This window comes from Jaculus jaculus, chromosome 10 (assembly GCF_020740685.1).
Source record: "Jaculus jaculus isolate mJacJac1 chromosome 10, mJacJac1.mat.Y.cur, whole genome shotgun sequence".
Classification (NCBI taxonomy): Eukaryota; Metazoa; Chordata; class Mammalia; order Rodentia; family Dipodidae; genus Jaculus; species Jaculus jaculus.
Window position 1 is genome coordinate 95,478,444 of NC_059111.1, and position 20,624 is coordinate 95,499,067.

At 41.8% G+C, this 20,624-nt stretch overlaps 1 protein-coding gene across 1 annotated transcript in view; it reads left to right on the forward strand.

Annotated features, from left to right (window-relative positions):
* Window positions 1-20,624, forward strand: part of Lrguk (leucine rich repeats and guanylate kinase domain containing) — a 145,635-nt gene that overhangs the window by 49,312 nt on the left and 75,699 nt on the right. Inside the window, exons 8-12 of the mRNA XM_045160075.1 lie at window positions 817-897; window positions 3,540-3,626; window positions 5,051-5,157; window positions 10,345-10,464; window positions 19,948-20,044. Coding sequence (XP_045016010.1) covers window positions 817-897; window positions 3,540-3,626; window positions 5,051-5,157; window positions 10,345-10,464; window positions 19,948-20,044 — 492 coding nt within the window. The remainder of the gene's footprint in view (window positions 1-816; window positions 898-3,539; window positions 3,627-5,050; window positions 5,158-10,344; window positions 10,465-19,947; window positions 20,045-20,624) is intronic.

The following is a 20,624-nucleotide window of genomic DNA, read 5'->3' on the forward strand; positions in this document are numbered from 1 at the left end:
TTAAAAAATTATGAAACAGGGCTGGAGAGATGGCTTAGCGGTTAAGCACTTGCCTATGAAGCTTAAGGACCCTGGTTCGAGGCTCGATTCCCCAGGACCCACGTGAGCCAGATGCACAAGGGGGCGCACACATCTGGAGTTCATTTGCAGCGGCTGGAGGCCCTGGCATGCCCATTCTCTCTCTCTCTCTACCTCTTTCTCTGTCTGTTGCTCTCAAATAAATAAATAAATATAATTTAAAAATTATGAAATATAACTTACACAGAAAAGTGTGCACAAGATAAATGTATAGTTTATCAAGATGAACACTGGATGCCCATCAAGAGGTATTGGATACAGTTTTCAATTCTCACCTTAAAATGATTCTTTCTTGGCAAGAGTAATAAATCCACACGTGTCTACCCAGTGAGAAGGCTCCACACATGAGCCAGGGAGAGGAAGCTATGTTGGGAAAGGAAGTCAGGGGGCTTGAGGGCCACAGCAGAGGGGTATGCTATTTCTCTCACTTTACATGTTATTTATTTCTACTAAAAAAACATGGACAAGAGGAAGAAGGTTACTGTTCTCTAGCCCGAGGGGAAAAGAGAAAATATGGCTGTGTGTATTCACAGTTACCAACGGGGCACATAGTAATTTCAGTGTTCAGGAATAGCTTCGTAAAATCCTCATTTAAAAAAAAAAAAGCTGAGTATTCAACAGAACAAGTTTTAAATACCTTGAATTTACAGGTTCTGATTATATTGGCTCCTGTTACATTGTGTTCGTGTTGTCTTTGTGCATTGTCTGTCGATAATGTGTTTATTTTTGATTAAACAGATTGCTGAGCTGGGTGAAATAGAATACATTGAAAATCTTCCTATCCTTCGAATTCTCAATCTTCTGAGAAATCCAGTTCAGGTGAGAAGTCATTCATCAGGGGAGTGGGAGGATGAGGGGAAGAGGATAAGCACTATCTTGGAATTTATCTTCTTCCAAAGGTGCTCTTATTGGAAAACATCAGGAGTGTGAATACTGTCCCCCCTCTACTCTGGCTCTCTTTCTGGGATAAGTAAAGTTGCACTTAGATCAACTTGTTTTTAAAGAAAGAAGATGGTCTTTTATGACTAATAAGCCATCAAATGGCAGCACTGGCAGTAAAACTAAAGCCGGGAATTGGATGTCATTTACCTGCTCTGCATGGTCATTTATGACTCACTGCGGGTGGCACTGAAAATTACAGGAGGGAGCTAATGAGATTGTAGAGCAGTGTTCTTTCATATTAGTGAATACAAGACCCCGGGGCATAGACAGAACATGGTTACTACTTTATAACAGAGGAAAGAAAGTGTAAGATGAGATGCCTAGAGTAATTTGCCTAGATATAGCCATGAAATTGGCATGGTTGTAAAATAATTATAGAACAAAATAATCTATTTCCTAGGGGTTCATAACCTCTGGGATTTAAGAATCAGGGACGGTTTTCTAGGTTCCTCTTTTTTTTCCAGATTCAGCTTCCTGTTCTCTTTGTCTCGTTCCTTGCCCCTTTGTCCCACACTCTGCTTTTCTATGTATGTCCTTTATTTTTGCTTCCACAAACTCCTGGTTGTTGTTGATTTATCTTTGAGTACCTTTCGTTTGTTTGTATCTTGATGAATATGCTTGGACAAGTGAGAAAAAATTTAAAAAACAAAGATTTCAAAAATAAGGATGGAAATGGGAACTGCTTAAAAGAATATCTGGGAATGTTAGAAAAGAAGGTTTAAGTAGCCGCCACATCCCAATTTCAGATCCATGAATATTCCTGCACACCTACCTACCACAAACCCTTGTGTGCGCGCTAATCTATTCATATATACAAACTTCCTGGACACTTACATGTCACGTGCATGAAGGAAGCTTTAAATAGTTCGCATTGGGACCCATGGCAGCTCTAGCTGCTGTTTGTAGCAGTCTAGGGCGGGTGAAGTTGATGTCCTGAGTCACAGATGATGGAGCAGCCACTGTGCTGTGGAGAAGAGGTTGTTCACAGTATGACACCACTAACCAGCAATGAGGACTCACCTGCTCCAATGGAAAATCCTTATAAGTAGTCTCTTAAGAAATGCATTTTAGCTGCATGTGATGGCGCATGCCTGTAATCCCACAATTGGGAGAATAAGTAGGAGGATCACCATGAGTTCGAGACCAGCCTGGACTACAGAGTAGCCCCAGGTCAGCCCAGGCTCAATTGAGACTCTACCTAAAGGAGGGGGACAGAATTGCATCTTGTGTGAGAAAAAAAGTTGATTATAAGAATGTATGGCTCTTGTTCCAGTTTATTTCTCCATTTACGGGATGAAGTTATGGAAAGCACGTAACAGGTCTTTGTGTGATGAAACAAAAAGGAATAGCAAAAGCCATTAAAAGAGCTCAAATAATGGGGTTCATGCCAGTTACATACAAGTATCCTGTGTACTTCAGAGATCCTAGTTTATAACATCAGATATGGAGAACAAATCTTATGAGGTTATTGCCAATTCATATATACCTATATATGTGTGTGTATGTATATATATGTGTGTGTATATGTATATGTACATGTATATGTATATTGCCAAGAGTTTTAATTGATGTACAATAATCATGTAGATCAATGGGGTATAGTGCAGCCCTTTACTACATGTATACGACATGTAATGATCACGTTAACATTTACATCCCCTCATGGCTTTATGTTGGGAACTCAAGTAAAGATCCTTTAATATTTTTATTTCCTTTACATATTTATCTATGAAAGGCATCAGCCACGAATAGCTTGCTCTTCAAAGAGATGAAACTTCTTTTATAAAAAAATCAATTACTTTAAAAGTCTTAATTTACTTGAAAGAGGGGGGATAGATTGGGCACACCAGGGCCTCCAGCCACTTCAAACAAACTCCAGATGCATGTGCCACCTTAATGCATCTGGCTTATGTGGGTCCTAGGGAATCAAACCTGAGTCCTTTGGCTTTGCAGGCAAGCGCCTTAACTTCTAAGCCATCTCTCCATCCTCATTTTTTAAAGGCAGTAATTCTAACTGAGCAGATGGTAGGGTAAGAAGGAATTTGTCTAATAAGTGAGCATTAGTATAGTAAGACAAATTCTCAGTGAGGGTTACACATTAATAAACAAGACAATAAATAGTAAGCATATAATAACATAGTAATAGTGAAATTTCATTATTTTCAGTTATGAAACTCTTTGGCATTAGAAGAAAGGATTTGAATTCCTGGCCTAGGAATCTTAGGTGAGATGCTTCGCCTCTTTAGATGTGAGGATACCCCTTCCTTCCCTGTTTATCTCACAGGGAGAATAATAAGATCTACACATTTGAAGAGCTTTATAAATTACAAGGCACAGCCTGCATCTGAGTTGTTAATTGAAGGGGGGTGGTAAGCGTGGAAATGTAGAGACCCACAGTGGGTACGGGAGGACAGGGTGGTAGGCTTTGAGAACCTCAAGCCATGAGAACAGAAGGCTGGTGGTGCCTGCAAACCCGGGGAAAAGAAGCCACTGAGTAGTCCTCTTGGTATTTTAAATAGGAAAAATCTGAATACTGGCTCTTCGTAATCTTTATGCTACTGCGGCTGACGGAATTGGATCAAAAGAAGATTAAAGTGGAAGAAAAGGTATGGACTCTTACCACATTGTGTGCTTCCTGGTTAATCAGTCAGTGAGATGCATGGCAGTATGTAGGTCCATTGTTCAGGGGCTGTTTTCTTGTCAGTTGAGTTTCTAGTCAGTTGAACCCTCTGCAAAGCTGCATCAGCACGTGCAGTGACAGGCAGGCCATCGGGACAGTGCGAGGTCTGGCAGTGAGGAACACAGGCCCCACTGTCGCTGACTAGTAGTTTGGATAGCTGTCCTGTTTGGAGAGTATATGATTCTGTGTTGCTTTAAAAATTAACAAACTGGATTATAATGTTATTCTGTATAATCAAATAGTACCACAATGAATCACTGATATTGTAATTTCATTGTGCTCTCTAAAATGATTCACCTAATTCTGAGTGAGCAGACTTTGGATGTAGCACCTGCCTGCCTCCCTCTCTGCCATAGCTGTGGCAGAAAGCTCTGCTCCTGAGGCCTTTCTTATACTCGATACAGTTTGAGATGGGGATGAAAAGAGTGTATATAGGGAGAGGCACATATTACATCTCATAGATACCTTTCTGCAGTCTAGGCTAGAAACAGTTCTGGAAGCTTCCCTGTAATTATTCCCACACTCGAAGCCACTTAGAAGGGTTCTCCTTTCACATTTTACAAATGAAATAAAACGCAAAGCCAAGTATTAAGTGCAGGTATGGTAGACAAGGATAATGTATTTAGAAGGATGAGACAAGAAAGGCTGATGCATTTTTTTTCTTTTAAACTGTGTCCTTGAATGGAGAAATTTAGGTTAAAAAAAGGATTTGGTAGCATGTGAGATGGTCTGGATAACTGTGGGTGAGAAGATGTGAGAAAATTATTCTAGTGTATGAACTACCTGGAACCTAAAACAATAAATTTTATTCCTTCTCATACTAAAAATTTGAGTGCTTATTGTATTAAAAGTAATTAGTCTTCGGTGTTTTTTTAATTTCATCGCTTTTTCAAAAATACATTTTATTTATTTATTTATTTGAGAGAGCGAGAGAGAAAGAATGGGCACACCAGGGCTTCCATCCACTGCAAACGAACTCCAGATGTATGCGCCTCTTAGTGCATCTGGTTTATGTGTGTTCTGGGGAATTGAACCAGGGTCCTTTAGCTTTGCAGGCAAATGCTTAACCACTAAGATATCTTCTCCATCCCTTCATTGCTTGTATTGCCCCTCCCTAAATCAGAGTATATAAAAGAGAATATTAAAGGATGCAATATTTTAAAGTAAATGCCATTATTTAAGTTTTAGAATATTGACATGAAGAGTAAATACCAAGGCTCATGAACATGAGTTAAATTGTTGTGTAAACATGGCTGAATGTTTAGAAAATTTTATTAGAGAGTCATCCTTATGTTCTTCTGAGGAAAAAAAAAATCACTTTCCCCTTTTGCTTTTCTAATTCTGGAAAAGGTCTCAGCAGTGAATAAATATGACCCTCCCCCTGAAGTGGTGGCAGCCCAGGATCACATGACCCATGTTGTCAACAGCATGATGCAGCCACAGAGGATCTTTGACAGGTATTTTTTGGGATTCCGTGGGGTAGAGCTGAAGGTGGCAAGCAGACGACAAGCTCCTCATTTCCTCTAGCTCTGGATGTTGCGACCCATCCACTCCTGAATGTCACTTTCTCACCTTCTGAGGAAAACTCCAGGTCTTTCTTACATGTGTGTGGCCTCAGTCATGGCACGTTATCACACACCTGAGCCTACTTCTCACCTTTGCTGCTTTTCTACATCTTCAGTCTCTTGTCTGACTCCTGTGTTTGCAGGCTAGCCTGGGTTATATAAAATAAAGTTTGTTAACTTTGCTGCCATAGCATACAAACACAGACCTTAATCTCACTAACAGAAAATCGTGATTATTTATATCTGTATCGTTACTTTTCCCTATTGCTCTAATGAAATACCTGACAGGAAGACATGCAAAGAAGGAAGGATTTCCTTTTGTCTCACGGTTTGAAGGAATACAGTCAATCATGGTGGTGGGGCAAGGGCTGAGGGCCATGGGGCAGGAGCAGCTCCCAGCTGTGGGAGCAGAGCTGTAAGCAGAGGGGATTGTGGCTGCTCACCCGGCTCTCCTTTTCCCCTGTCCATTCAGTCCGCGACCCCAACCTATGGATTGGTGCCACCCACACTCAGGGAAGGACTTAACCCCTTTCAGTTAATTCTCTGGAAGACACCCTCAGAGACACACCCAAAAGCTGCCTCACTAGTCATGCCTTAAGTGTTGTTTCTTCATCAGATTGAGTTGACAGTCAAAATTAACCAGCACAGTATCCATTACAGATCTTTCTCTGAGCTGTGAGCAGATGCCAGGTACTCCTGCCAAAGAGCATTCTCTGAATTCAGATTATTAGGGAGTCCCTCGAAGGAAGCCCAGCTCGCCTCAGGGAAGCCTGGAGTCTGCACCAAGCCGCCATCAGCCCAGCAGGGAGGAGCCGCCCAGCCTGGCTGCAGACAGGAATAGTCTCTCACCTCCAAACTTGAAGACAGATTTACCACGGTTTCTCCATCTCCCTTTAAACAATCTGTAGGAGCAGATGGCCATTTGTGCTACAAGCATAACATAGAAATTCTATCAATACCCAAAAGCGTTTTAAAAATACTTGTAAAACTCTTGGATAAAAACAGCTTCTCTTCTTCACGTGGTGCTTGCTCCTCTCCTCGCACGGTTGGTTTCCCACAGAGAGCAAAATGTTTTATTTCGCAAGCCAGGACATGATTTTTGCATATAATTTGATCATGTAGACACTGACAGTTTTATATGTTTATGGGAGCCCTCTAGGTGAAAGGCTTTATCATTTATTTGCATACATCTAGAAATGCACATTTGATTTAAAGGAAGGACATTGATAACCTTATTGTATTTCTTTTCTGTTTTATAACATTGCTACTTACTTCATGCTTCAGGGTATGTTTATATAAAAGCACATATCAAAGAACTCTGTAGCAGAGTTTCATAAACATTGATCACTTCTAGCTGTCAGATAAGCATGAACAAAGGTCAGCCAGGCCCGGACCTTCTAGGACGGAACATGGTGTGTGCCCTTCTGGCTTTGGCCAGCCCACGGCTCTCTGGCAGCCCCCACATACAGGCTTCAGGAGATAAATGCCAGCTCTTGACTCTGTCACTCGTATATGGCATTATTGGAGAGTCACTGTCCACTCACCTGGTGGGACTGAAGGGAAGCTACCTGATTCAAATGATGAACTTCGAGTGGCCAAGTTGTCAATGGTAGCGTTTTGCTCTTTGGAATGACAAACTTTCCCAGAATCATCTCGGATATACCTTGTCCCAGTTCTGAAGATTTCCATTTCTTTAGGAAGCCTCCTTTTTGGTGAGAAATGGTGTTTTCAAGTCCTAATCTGAGTACTAGGGATTCTCACTGCTATTCAGTTGGTCATTGTTTCTAATGCTTGGTCAGGAAGACTAGGAGATATTTCTTCAATCTGTCTATCCATCCAAATCTGTTTCTTTATAGCTAGATTGATCTAATTATATCTATAAATAGATGGATTAAATAACTCCCAAGGTTATAGTAAATTGTATGACTAAGGTAAGATTTTATTTAACATCCTCTCTATTGTGTCTATATCTCCTTTTCTCTCATACCAAGAATCTTTGTCCTCTAGGACACAAAAGAAGATAGAATTACCAATCCCATGATAGCTCACGTTTAAAATTTCATACCACAGTTGTATCAGAATACTATTAGCAAGATCACTAGAAATCATCAAAAATTGTTTTTGCCTAAACCCTGCCTATATAAATCTCTTAATCTTTTAAAAAATATCATTTATTTATTTGCAAGCAGAGAAAGATAGAAGAGAAACAGACAGAATGAGATTGGGCACACCTCCATCTACTGCAAATGGACTCCAGATACATGCACCACCTGGCTTACATGGGTACTGGAGAATTGAATCTCGGTCCTTAGGCTTTGTAGGCAAGCACCTTAATCACTAAGCCCCCAGCCCCTCTTCATCTTGTATTATGACAAAGTATGTATATTATAACATTTGTACATTAACTATTGCAAGTATATGGCTCAGTGAAATAAGTATATTTGCAGTGTTGTATAATTTCCACTGCCTTTATATATTTTAATACAATTTCTATATATTATACATGTAATAACATTTTTTAATATTTTATATACTTCTGAAGCATTTCCATCACCTCACACAGAATCTATGGACCTCTTCAGTGATAATGGCCACCCCTCTGCTACCGGCCTCTGATAACCTATAACCTACTTTCTGCCTCTATGAATTTGTCTGTTGATCCATTTCAGTAAAGTATGTCAATCACCTCATTAAAGTGCTTGCTTGAAAGTCTGCTAGCCCAAGTTCAATTCCTCAGTGCCCATATTAAGCTGGAGACAAAGAGGTACACATATCTGTGACCCCAATGTACCTATGTCAATGGGAGGCAAGGCCAAGAGAATGCAGAAGTTTCTAGGCCAGCTAGACTGGTACCCACACCACAGCAAAACAATGAGAGATCCTGTCTCTCAAAGAAGGTAGAAGGTGAGGACAAGCACCTGTGTGCATGGGTCTCTTGCCCCTGCAAATGAATGCATGCAGCACCTTGTGTCCAGCTTTATGTAGGTACCTAGGAATTGAACACAGGCTTGCAGGCTTTGCAAGCAAGTGTTGTTGACCCCTGACCCATCTCCCCTAACCTATTTTTCTTAAAAAATATTTTAAGGTAGTTGTTAATTTACACACAGTTGTATCAAATAGTACAGAAGAATTGTATGTACCTTTCATCAAGTTTCCCTTATAACGTTGTCTTGTGCAACTTTATATAAGAGTGTAAAAAGCAGGAATGTGACTAGAAAACCATCATCAACTTAGCAGATCCCCCAGTGTTGCCGGTACTCGTGTGTGTCAAGCTCGTCTGTACACAGTCAGGGCACACAGCACGTTCACCACCAGACTCCTCTGAGGAGCCTTGAATAGTCCCAGACCCTCCTAACCTCCTTTCCTCTCGTCTTCATCTCCTCTTGTCCTTGGTAACCATGAATCTGTCCCCATCTCTATCATGTTACCATTTCAAGCCTTTGTTGTATATAGAATCATACAGTATAACTTTTTACTTTTTTATATTTTATTTTATTTATTTGACACAGAGAGAGAGAAATATGGGCGCTCCAGGGCCTCCAGCCACTGCCATCGAATTCCAGATGCGTGCGCCCCCTTGTGCATCTGCCTAATGTGGGTCTTGGGGAATGAAACCTGGGTCCTTTGGCTTTGTGGGCAAACACCTTAACCACTAAGCCATCCCTCCAGCCCCAGTATAACTTTTTTAAACATTTTATTTAGTTATTTATTTGAGAGAGAGAGAAAAGAGGCAGGTAGAGAGAGAAAAAGAGAGAGAAAACGGGCACACCAGAGCCTCTAGCCACTGCAACAAACTCCAGATGCACGCGCCACTTTGTGCATCTGGCTTTACATGGGTGCTGGGGAAACCTGGGTCCTTTGGCTTTGCAGGCAAGCACCTTAACTGCAGAGCCATCTCTCCAGCTCCAGTACAACTTTGTGAACATGGCTTCCTCCTATCTCATGCAATACAACTTCCTGGAAATTCACCCAGGTGGCTGCATATATTAATAAGCTGTTCCTTCTTGTTGCTGAGCAGTATTCCAGGGCTTGGATGCGTAACTATTCTTTGAACCATTCACATGTTAAAGAACATCTGGGCCACTTGCAGTTGGGGGCTGCTACTAACAATGCTGTCGTGAGCACTCAGGAGCAGGTGTTTGCTGTTCGGAGGTTCTGTCTGCAGGTCTGTCGGGTGATCCTTCCTCCTGCCGCCCAGATTCTAGCCCCAGGCAGGTTTTGAATGCCTGGGGATACCTTTTCATCTGCTTCTCTGTGTTTTCCACAGACATTTGCTCTCAAGATTTCTTGTTCTCCTCTGGGTATTCACAGATATCGAAAAGCTCTGCTTTTCCTTCATGGACTTTTCCCTGAACTCACATTTCAGCTGTGCATTTAAACGTAATTTATTTCATTCTGTACTCCTGCAGTTTGTTTTGTGAGTAGAGCTCAGATTTGTGAGCTCAGCTTGTTGCAGGAGATTTTATTAATATACTCACTCTTTATTCTAGAAGGCATTCCTAGGATACCGTACCAACCCTTCCTTTCCTTTAGGAAGTTAACGAACCTTCCTTTACTTCAATTTCTTTGTGTGTTAAGTGGGGAAAGCCTCATTTATTTCTTGTGGTAATTAAATGAGGCCATGCATGCAGATACCCCAGAGCAGTGCCTGCACACAGTAATTGCTCAGGTAAATTGTCATCTTACTCTGAAGTTCCCTTTGTGCTCCTGTGCTGTAGGCATGGGTACTAATCATGGACACTCAGAACGCAGTCCCCTCTCACGCTGATAAGTTCTGGGAGAAATACTTTAGCCATCGAGAGCTAATGTATCTTACCATAAATCTTCCATTTTAAAAGTTTGATAAAGTAAATTTATATAAATTTGTATTTTACCTTATCTTTATCTATGCTTTGAATATTATTTTTTGGTATATTTGCCATATGATAATCCACTTGGACATTTCTTTGGTAAAGCCAACATTCATCAGATGCTCATTCATTATAGTTGTGACGTAGAGACGTTACCTAATGTGCGTGTAGTTAGTATGCCACGTCTCTGGTGAAAATGTGACAATAACTTGCTGTGGTCCCGTTGTAGCACTCTCCCCAGTCTGGACACCCCCTATCCCATGCTGATACTGGTTGGTCCACAAGCCTGTGGGAAGCGAGAGCTTGCACAACGCCTCTGCAGACAGTTTAATACTTACTTCAGATACGGGTAAGTTTGCTTACTGGCTTGTAAGGCTTGGAGATTCTCCCAAGATGGTGCGCATGTCAGTAGTTCCTTCTCGATCCTCAGATAGTGCTAATTTAGGTTAGCAGTTTTAAGCAAGTTCATACATACATACAACTTTTTAAAGTTACATTTTACAGCAGAGACACAAGTGGTGAGTAAACTGAATGGTCAGGAGATGCTGAGTCCCTGTAAGTCAGGAGCACAGTGCGTCGGTCCTTGATGGTATCGAATAGTTAAAAGCCGGTTGGTGTGATTACTTCGTCCTGGCATGGTTAGGATTGGTTCTCCTGCTGTCTTAGTAGATGGACTAGCGACGATTGACAACTGTAAATGTGTGTGCTTCCTTACAGAAGAGATAGCAAATAGCAGAACCGACCAGATACTTGTCTTTACTGAAAGCGACTACGAACACCTAGCCGCGACCACCATCCATGCCATTGCACAACCTTTCCACGCCAGGCCTGCGTCACACACACTGGTTATTTCTTACTTTAATTCTCCAAACATTTAAGTTGATTCAGTGCCAGTTCAAATCATTTTCCAGGGTCTGAAAATACTGATCTTTTAAATTGAGCGGAATGGTGTTTGAAGGCATGTGGTGTGACAGTGTGAATCACAGTGTTGCGATGTGTGATCAGTGGGCTGTGCTCCAGGGACAGCCTCTCTCTGGGCTCTGGCAGCTCTGTATCTCCAGCTAAGCCTTCCTCTTCTAAGGCACATCTCAGCAGAGAGGGGCAGCAAGACCCGCGGCCTGTCCTTTCCTACAGTTATCTCTCACTCGAGCCTTTGTGCAGCCTGAATTTTGGTGTCTGTCAAGATAGAGGAATATGTGTGTGTATGTATATATGTATATATGTATGTGTGAATATATATATATATATATATATATATATATATATATATATATTAGATCTATCCAAGGAAACCTAACCACCCCACTGGATTTACGTGTGGTTTAGACATTTCTGGACATCAGATTTAGAATTGAACTGTGGCTTTTTGAACTAGTTTCTTCTGTTTTTGTTTGGTGTGTGTTTATGTGTGTATGTGTACAGAATTACACACTTGAGTTGAGGATGCAAGTATAAAGATACATAGGACAGCAAGAAAATTATTATTATTGTTATTATTATTGGTTTTTCAAGGTCAGGTCTCACTCTACTTCAGGCTGACCTGGAATTCACTATGTAGTCTCAGGATGGCCTTGAACTCTCGGCAGTCCTTCTACCTCTGCCTCCTAAGTGCTGGAATTAAAGGTGTGTGCCACCACGCCCAGCTTGAAAAATTATTTTATAATGGTATTACAGGGAAAAGTCCCTTTCCTTCAGCTGGACATGTTCAAACAACACAAATACACACACACACACACACACACACACTTTTATGTAAGGGGGAGAGAGAGAGAGAGTAGAATTGAGCACCAGGGCCTCTAGTCATGTGGTTTAACTCCAGATGCACGACCTACCTCGTGCACACGCATAACCTTGCTCATGTGTCATCTTGTGTGTTTGCCTTATGTGGGATCTGGGGAATTGAACATAGGTCCTTAGCCTTCAAAGGCAAGTGCCTTAACTGCTAAGCCATCTCTCCAGCCGACAAATACCATTTTATTTTTGAGAGAGAGAGAGAGAGAGAGAGAGAGCGAAAGCGCGAGCGCGAATGGGCATGCAGGGGGCTTTTAGCCACTGTGCATGAACTCCACATGCATGCGCCTCCTCCTTGTGGCACATGTGCGACATTGTGCACTTGTGTCACTGTGTGTCTGGCTACATGGAATTCCAACATGTGCTCATAGGCTCTGCAAGCAAGCACCTTAACCACTAAGCAATCTCTCCAGCCCTACAAATACCATTTTTTTTGAGGTAGGGTCTCACTCTAGCCCAGGCTGACCTAGAATTTGCTATGTAGTTTCAGGGTGACCTCAAACTCACAGCAATCCTCCTACCTCTGCCTCCTGAGTGCTGGGATTAAAGGTGAGCACCACCACACCTGGCAAATCATTCCACAAATGCTAGGATAAAAGACCATGTCATTGGATTTTTAAAAAAGGCATTAATGAGATAATTTCATCAACTGAGAGAGAGAGATGTTTCTATCATTATATGCAGCAACTTTCTAATTAAAACGAAAGATAAAAACAAAGCATATCTTCAGGGACAAGTGACTGTTTTTATAATGTTTTCTTGTGTTCTTTATCCAACATAAGTTCTGACGATTTCTTAAAAATATATATACATATATATTTTTTGGTTTTTTGAGGTAGGGTCTCACTCTAACTCAGGCTGACCTGGAATTCACTATGTAGTCTCAGAGTGGCCTTAAACTCATGGCAGTCCTCCTACCTCTGCCTCCCGAGAGCTGGGATTAAAGGCATGCACCACCACACCTGGCTTTTAAAATATTATTTACTTATTTACTTGAGAGAAAGGCGGGGGAGGAAGGGAGAGAAAGAGAATGGGCACGTCAGGCCTCCAGCCATTGCAAATGAACTCCAGATGCATGTGCCACCTTGTGCTTCTGGCTTATGTGGGTCCTGGGGAATCAAACTTGGATCCTCTGGCTTTGCAGGCAAGCACCTTAACTGCTAAGCCATTCCTCTAGCCCTGATTTTTTTTTTAATTTTTATTTATTTTTCTAATTAATTAATTTTATTTTTTTGTTTGTTATTTATTTATTTGAGAGTGACAGACAGAGAAAGAGGGAGAGAGAGAGAATGGGCATGCCAGGGCTTCCAGCCACTGCAAACGAACTCCAGATGCATGCACCCCCTTGTACATCTGGCTAACATGGGTCCTGGGGAATCGAGCCTTGAACTGGGGTCCTTAGGCTTCACAGGCAAGCGCTTAACTGCTTAGCCATCTCTCCAGCCCATTAATTTATTTTTTATTAACAACTTCCATGATTATAAACAGTATCCCATGGTAATTCCCTCCCTCCCCCAACTTTGCCCTTTGAAACTCCATTCTCCATCATATCCCCTCCCCCTCTCAGTCATTCTCTCTTTTATTTTGATGTCATGATCTTTTCCTTCTATTATGAGGGTTTTGTGTAGGTAGTGTCAGACATTGTGAGGTCATGGATATCCAGGCCATTTTGTGTCTGGAGGAGCACATTGTAAGGAGTCCTACCCTTCCTTTGGCTCTTTCATTCTTTCTGCCACCTCTTCTGCAATGGACCCTGAGCCTTGGAAGGTGTGAAAGAGATATTTCAGTGCTGAGTACTCTTCTGTCACTTCTTCTCAGCACCATGATGCCTTCTGAGTCATTCCAAGGTCACTGCCATCTGAAAACAGAAGGTTCTGTACCAAAAGTGAGAGTATGGGTATGAACATTAAGAGAAATGCTTACTGAGCAATTTGATGAGCATAGTATATACATTTAGCCAGATAGCAGCAGACATTACACCCCTAAGGCTCATGACTACCCCTGTTGTAGGTTTTATCAGGATATATTCTCCCATGGAGCGGGTCTCCAGTCCAATTAGAGGGCCGTTGGTTTCCACCATGACAGACGTGCCACTATTGCACCCATTGGCTCATTTGGCCTGGCTGGCCAAATATAAGTCTTGCAGAGTCCACTGTTGAGTATCTTCTCTGATGGTTTTTCTCTTTCCCATTGAACTGCTTGCAGAATGATTCTTCCAGCTTTCTGTCAGCTGGTCTGCATGGAGGAGGTTATCAGCTCAGTTCCAACAGGATTTCTCAGTGGCCTTGCAGCCCAAGTATGTGGAGTCTTCAGCAATAGGGTTTTACCATCTATTCCTGATGGGAAACCAAGGGCCTTGGCAATGGCCTGTGATGTTTTGGGGCATCAGGGACCTCCCTGGCCAGCAACTCACTGGAAGGTATTCCATCCCTGGCACTGAAATTTTTTTAGTAACAATCTATGACTCCTGAGTGTTCCATTGTCCAAAAAAGTAGGTTTCCATATGATTTATTTACATCCTCTTAGATTTTGATTAGCCCTCCCTCCACCTTTCCTTTACTCAGTCTCTTCCCTTGACGTCACTTAGGTCTTTTCACCCCCATTAGTTTATTCTTCTACTGACATATATACAATACCATCCTACTAAGTACTCCCTCCCTTCCTTTCTATCTCCTTTCTAGCTTACTGGTGTCTGCTACTGAGTTTTCTTCCTACTCACACCGAAGTCCAATCAACTATAGATAGGATCCACATATGAGAGAGAACATGTGACATTTGGCTTTCTGGGCCCCTCCAGCCCTGATTTTTTTTTTTTTTTTTTTTTGCAACAGCAAAGAGCTTTATTTATTTTGGGCTTAAGATTGGACTCTTGACTTCAACCTGTGCAGTGGATCCGTACAAGAGCCCTGAGCAGTGCAGCCCTGATTTTTTTAAGATTTTATTTGCAAGCAGTGGACGAATAAAACATAGATGGGGGTGGGTGCATCAGGGCCTCTTGCCACGGCCAAGCAACTCCAGATGCATGTATCACTTTGTGTATGTGGATTTATGTGTATACTGGGGAATTGAACCCAGGTTGGCAGGCTTGCAAACAAGTACCTGTAGCCCTGAGGCATATCTCTGTGAGTACCATCTCACCGTGTATCAGAAAAGAATCTATAACGTCACTTTCCTCATATCTCTGTGAGTACCATCTCACCGTGCATCAGAAAAGAGTCTATAACGTCACTTTCCTCATCGTGTCACCATTTGTTCAAACGTTATCTTTCTCTGTTGTTTACTTCATTTTCTCCTGGTATTTTTACTACTTCATTTTAAAATTACATTGACCAAGATTAAGACGTTTAGTGAAATTTTACATGCTAGGTTGTACAATCAGATAATTAAATAAAAACGTGTGTGTGTGTGTGTAACAAACAGTGGTAGGACTACAAGGGATTCTGCTCTAATCTTGGAGGTTTGATTTTACTGTTTCTTCTTATTTTAGAAATAGGTTGTTTGTTCTTTCTTTGTCTGCATGGCCCTGAGGTACACGTTTACAGTGTGTCTGGTTATTTCTAATTTATGCTACCACATACACCAGTAATTTCCTAGAAAAGTGCTAGGCAACAAGGGTACCATGAAATAAGACCAGTGTGCCAGGTGGAAGGCCACTGGAGTTATGTGAAGTCTCCGCAAAGAACAGCTTCATTCTTTCCTCCGTGTCCAATTTATAACACTGTCTATTTCATTGCCTCTCCATGATGTTGACTTCTGTGTGTGTGTGTAGTGTTCCCCATTAGAACAAAGGAAGACCATCCTCAACTGCATGAGATGGTAGGTGCAATAGGAACCTAAGTTTGGTCTACTCTGATGTGTCCATTTATGCAAATGTAACAACCTCTAGTATGTTCCTTTCATTCATTCAGTCAGTCAGTCAGTATTTCTTGACGTGGTCCATGAGCCTCATGCTGGTGAGGAAGCTGAAGTAAAACATGAGTCGCGTCCTTCCTGCTGCTTACAAGCAACCTAGGATGGCACTTGAGCAGGAAATGCTGCCTCACCAGATAGGGTGATGAGTGCTGTTCTGAGGGAGCACCTGTCACAAAGCAAAGTGGGGTGTGGAGCTTGGTTGGGGGTGCTCTCCTAGCAGAGGCGCCAGCAGGTACATTTCATTAAGCGAGAGTGCACATCACAGTACAAGCTTGAAGGCTAAGCTTGTGGTACAAAAGAGACCCTCAAGAGACAAGCCCGGAAAGGTAGGCAAGAGTCTCACCACCAATGGTCTCTGAGCAGGGAATAGAATGTTTCCAGATGCACCATAGAAAATGCCCTGTGGGCAGGTTGGGCAGGGCTTGGGAAGGAAGGCTGGAGACAAGAATACTAGTTAGCATAAGTGGGACAGATGATGATGGCCAAAGTTAGAAGGTGGTGGGTACTCACTGGAACATGGGCAGAAGAGTGGCTTAGTGGATTCTGACATTCCGACATGGGATATGCTGGGGTCCCTAATGGTCATGATCCCTTAAATTGTCTAGTAATTTATTTATTGACATCTATTATATTTGCATTGGGAGTTAAGACTAATGTAACTTACTACCGAGCATTCTAGGAATAACTGGGCTTTCACAAAAGAAATCCCTTTCTTTTTTTTTTTTTTCAATTTTTTGTTTATTTTTATTTATTTATTTGAAAGCAATGGACAGAGAGAGAGAAAGAATGGGCATGCCAGGGCCTCTGGCCACTGCAAATGAACTCCAGACATGTGCATCCCTTGTGCATCTGGCTAACGTGGGTCCTGGAGAATCCAGCCTCAAACCAGGGTCCTTAGGCTTCACAGGCAAGTGCTTAACCACTAAGCCATCTCTCCAGCCCAAGAAATCCCTTTCTGACAGCATCCGTGCAGTAGTGTGCGCAAGCTCAGATGCGCCTTGCCCTCAACCGAGCCTTGTTGTACTATAGTCATTTTCTCCTCACAGAATCTAGACCAGCCCGGAGAGTCTATGTGAGCTTGCTCCTGAATCACACAGCATGCCACTTCCTCATCTACTCAGTCCCTCTTTGTAGACAGTTTTTCTTCTTATTTAACTTCCCTGGGGCATTTTAGGATTCCGGTACTTGGGCTGTGCGTCCAGATTCCTTCCTGTCCCGACAGGGTCCTTTCCAAGGCATGCTTTGATAGCAGCCTTGGCGACAGCGACAGCCTTCGCTAGCATGCCAGCGCTTCCTTAGACTTTTACAACCAGAGGTGCAGGCTGGGGACAGCCAGTCTCCAAGTCAATATTTTTGTCCTAAAGTGAAACTAACTGGGACTATAGCTCCCATTACAAACCACAATTTAACTAGTAAGTTCATTAGCAAATAATAACACTTTAGAAATATCTAGGCAAATGAAGGGGGAAATCTGTTGAAAGTCACAGCCCAAACAAAGTTGTTTGTGTAAGAGTTGGTACCATTTTTTTCTAAGTCAGTTTGGTGAAACATTTTCATTATGAAATATTTCCTTGTGAAGATGTTCATATCTGGGCGCTGTGCCACACAGCGGATATTTGTAGATGTTGAAAATTGGATGACAGATTCTAAAGCCCACAGGTCATCTTAGATCCCTCTTAATGGAAAGTTTTACGGCAGTTGTAGGTCTGACCACAGCATTCTCCATGTCAGTGGGGGCATCTCTTTGTTTACCTGCCTACATACTTCAAATTGCTTCTTTGTTTTGTCCCTTTTAGAATTCTGTGAAACTCCCTGCCACTCAGCTCCTCTGTTGGAAAATGTAAATCTAGTGTAGTGTGTAAAGACTGTGCTAAGGGTGCACAGCCAGGATGCCAGGCCACAGATGTATCTTTCTGGACTGTCAGGGACACCAACAGACAGAGAGTCTCAGGTTTCTCCCAAAGCACGGGTTGAAATGCCAGTGCATTCCAACAACAAAAGAAATATCACAGTGCTTTGACAGTCTTCTCAGAATGTGCATTCTTCCCCATGTATGCAATTCAATCATAATGTTAAGGCCTTAAAATTTCCTAGTATAGTTAAGTTTTGATTACAATAGAAGAGAATTAATCATATGAGTCTTGAGTATTCATGTGTCTTTGATTTTGTAATGGAGAGAATCTAGAGGTTTTCTCTTGCCTCCTCACTTTGTGTAATATTGAAAAACTGACTTTGGGATTGCCCTGGCATTGCTACATTGATACGTAAGCACTGTGCCTCAGTTTCATCCTCTGCAAAATTAAAATAAGAAATAATACCCACTTCACTTTTAAATTTTTTGTTTGTTTTTATTTATTTATTTGAGAGCAACACACAGAAAGAAAGGCAGAGAGAGAGAGAGAGAGAGAGAGAGAGAGAGAGAGAGAGAGGGAGAGAGAAAGAAAGAATGGGTGCGCCAGGGCCTCCAGCCACTGCAAATGAACTCCAGTTGCGTGTGCCCCCTTGTGTATCTGGCTAACGTGGGTCCTGGGGAATTGAGCTTCAAACCAGGGTCCTTAGGCTTCACAGGCAAGCACTTAACCACTAAGCCATCTCTTCAGTCCCCCCACTTCACTTTTATAAGGAAAACTGAAATAACATGTCAAGTGTGTATTCTTATAGCCCATTTTAAACTATGGGATAATCTAAAAACCAGTTTGTATTCCCAGAACTTTAAGTTGGGAAGGCAGAATGATAGGGAACCAAGAGTTGAGAACCCTGTATTCTGCCTCTGGTATTGACACAAGCCTGCAGTATGACCTTGGGCAAATCACTTTTTTTCCTTTATTAGTTATGTACTGGGAAACAAGTCAGAACCAAATCCAAAAATCAAGTCTGCTCTCAAATATCAAGCTCCCACCAATCTTGGGCTATAAGAGGGCCTACACCTATTAAATTCCCTCTAAAATAATAATGGGCAAGTCACTTTTATAGTCGCCTACATAAGAGAGTTCTCAACCACTTCACTTTTCCTTGACTTTTACAAATATGTAGTAAATGTCTGCTGTATGCCAGACATTGAGATTGCAACTGACCATGAAAGTGACTGGACAGTGTTCTACTGGGGAGAGGAGATGTCAGATAACAGGGAAGCACAGGGCCAGAGTCACTGGAGTATGTGGGGGATGGGGGACACTGGGGAAGTTGTTTTAGACAGTGGATAGAAAAGGCCTCCCTGATTCCATATGGTCTCAAAAGCTAAGCAGGGTCAGGCCTGGTTAGTACTTAGAGGGGAGAAAAGGCCTCCATGGTTGAGTTGCGCGTTCATTGAGCATTGCACTCATGGGTTCCCATAGGAGGTTCATGTTTGCTGTTGACAGGAGTTCATAGTCCAGGGTGAACAAGACATGTGTGCCTTCAACTAGAGTGCATTTAGTGCAGGCTGAGATAGTGAGGGTGTAAAAAGGCATAAAGCGGGCTGGAGAAATGGCTCAGTGATTAAGGTAGTTGCCTGCAAAGAATAACAATCCAGGTTCAATTCTCCAGTATCCATGTAAAGCCAGATACACAACGTAGCACACACACCTGGAGTTTGTTTACAATGGCTAGAGTTCTCGGCATGCGCTCTCTCTCTTTTCTTTCCATCTCTGTGCACATGAATAAAGAAATAATTTTTAAAGGCATATATTGGAGCGTAGGAGATCAGGAAAAGCATGGGGAAGGGGTGACACTAAAGCCAGATTCCTCAAAAGCCCGTGGTTAGCCATGTGGGGGAGAGGAGGGAGCCTGAGGAGAATGCTCATAGATCAGAGAGAATGTGAAACTGTTAGGTGAGGAATCAATATCGTTAGACTTCTTAATGTATCGTTATATGATGGCGGGGGGGGGGGTGAGATTCAGAAGGTGATAAATAACAGTGAGTAAAAATTTGATATTGATGAGCCCAGATTTATATAATCCTCATAGATATTGGTGATTTAATGTAGTCCTGCGCTTCAAAGCCACAGTGTTTTCAGAATTATATATTACTTGATGATTTATGATTTTTGGATCAGTTTCATTTCTTTAAACATCCTTTATGCCGAAGTCTTCTCCATTGTGCGTTTCAAGTTAATAGAACTAGACTCGTTACTCTGCTTTATGACTTCAGGGCCTGCCACACCACAAGACCACCTTACTTTGGAGAAGGGGATCGAGTTGATTATCATTTTATCTCTCAAGAAGTTTTTGATGAAATGCTGAGCATGGTAAGAATGCTTCCTGTTATTTTTATCACTCAAGTAAAACATATTTGCTGCCAGAAATATTAAGATAGTGTTTTTTCAAAACAAAAACATCAAAATTTGTATTTCTTTTTTTTTCTCAATTTTTATTAACATTTTCCATGATTATAAAAAATATCCCATGGTAATACCCCCCCCACACACTTAACCTTTGAAATTCCATTTCCATCAAATTTGTATTTCTAAATGTTGTTAGATTTTAATTTGCTTTTATTTTACTGAAGCCCTGGATAATTTTATCATTGGTGGTAATGCACAACACCCTTATTTTTGAATGCATTTTTTAAGCACAATTTATTTGTTTCCCCTTGGCCTTTACATAAAAATATTTTATCTGTTGGCAGCAGTTATATATCCCCCCACCATGCACTGAAAAAGCAGCTCATCTTGCTGTGGCGACAAACAAATCTACACCTCTTACTTCTTTGTTGCCATGGGTTATATCAACACTGACCCATATATATCACATTTATCACTGTTTTTTCCCCTTTGCTTACTGAGTGATACAGCCTGTCTATGTTTTTGCCCTGAAAGCCGACCATGC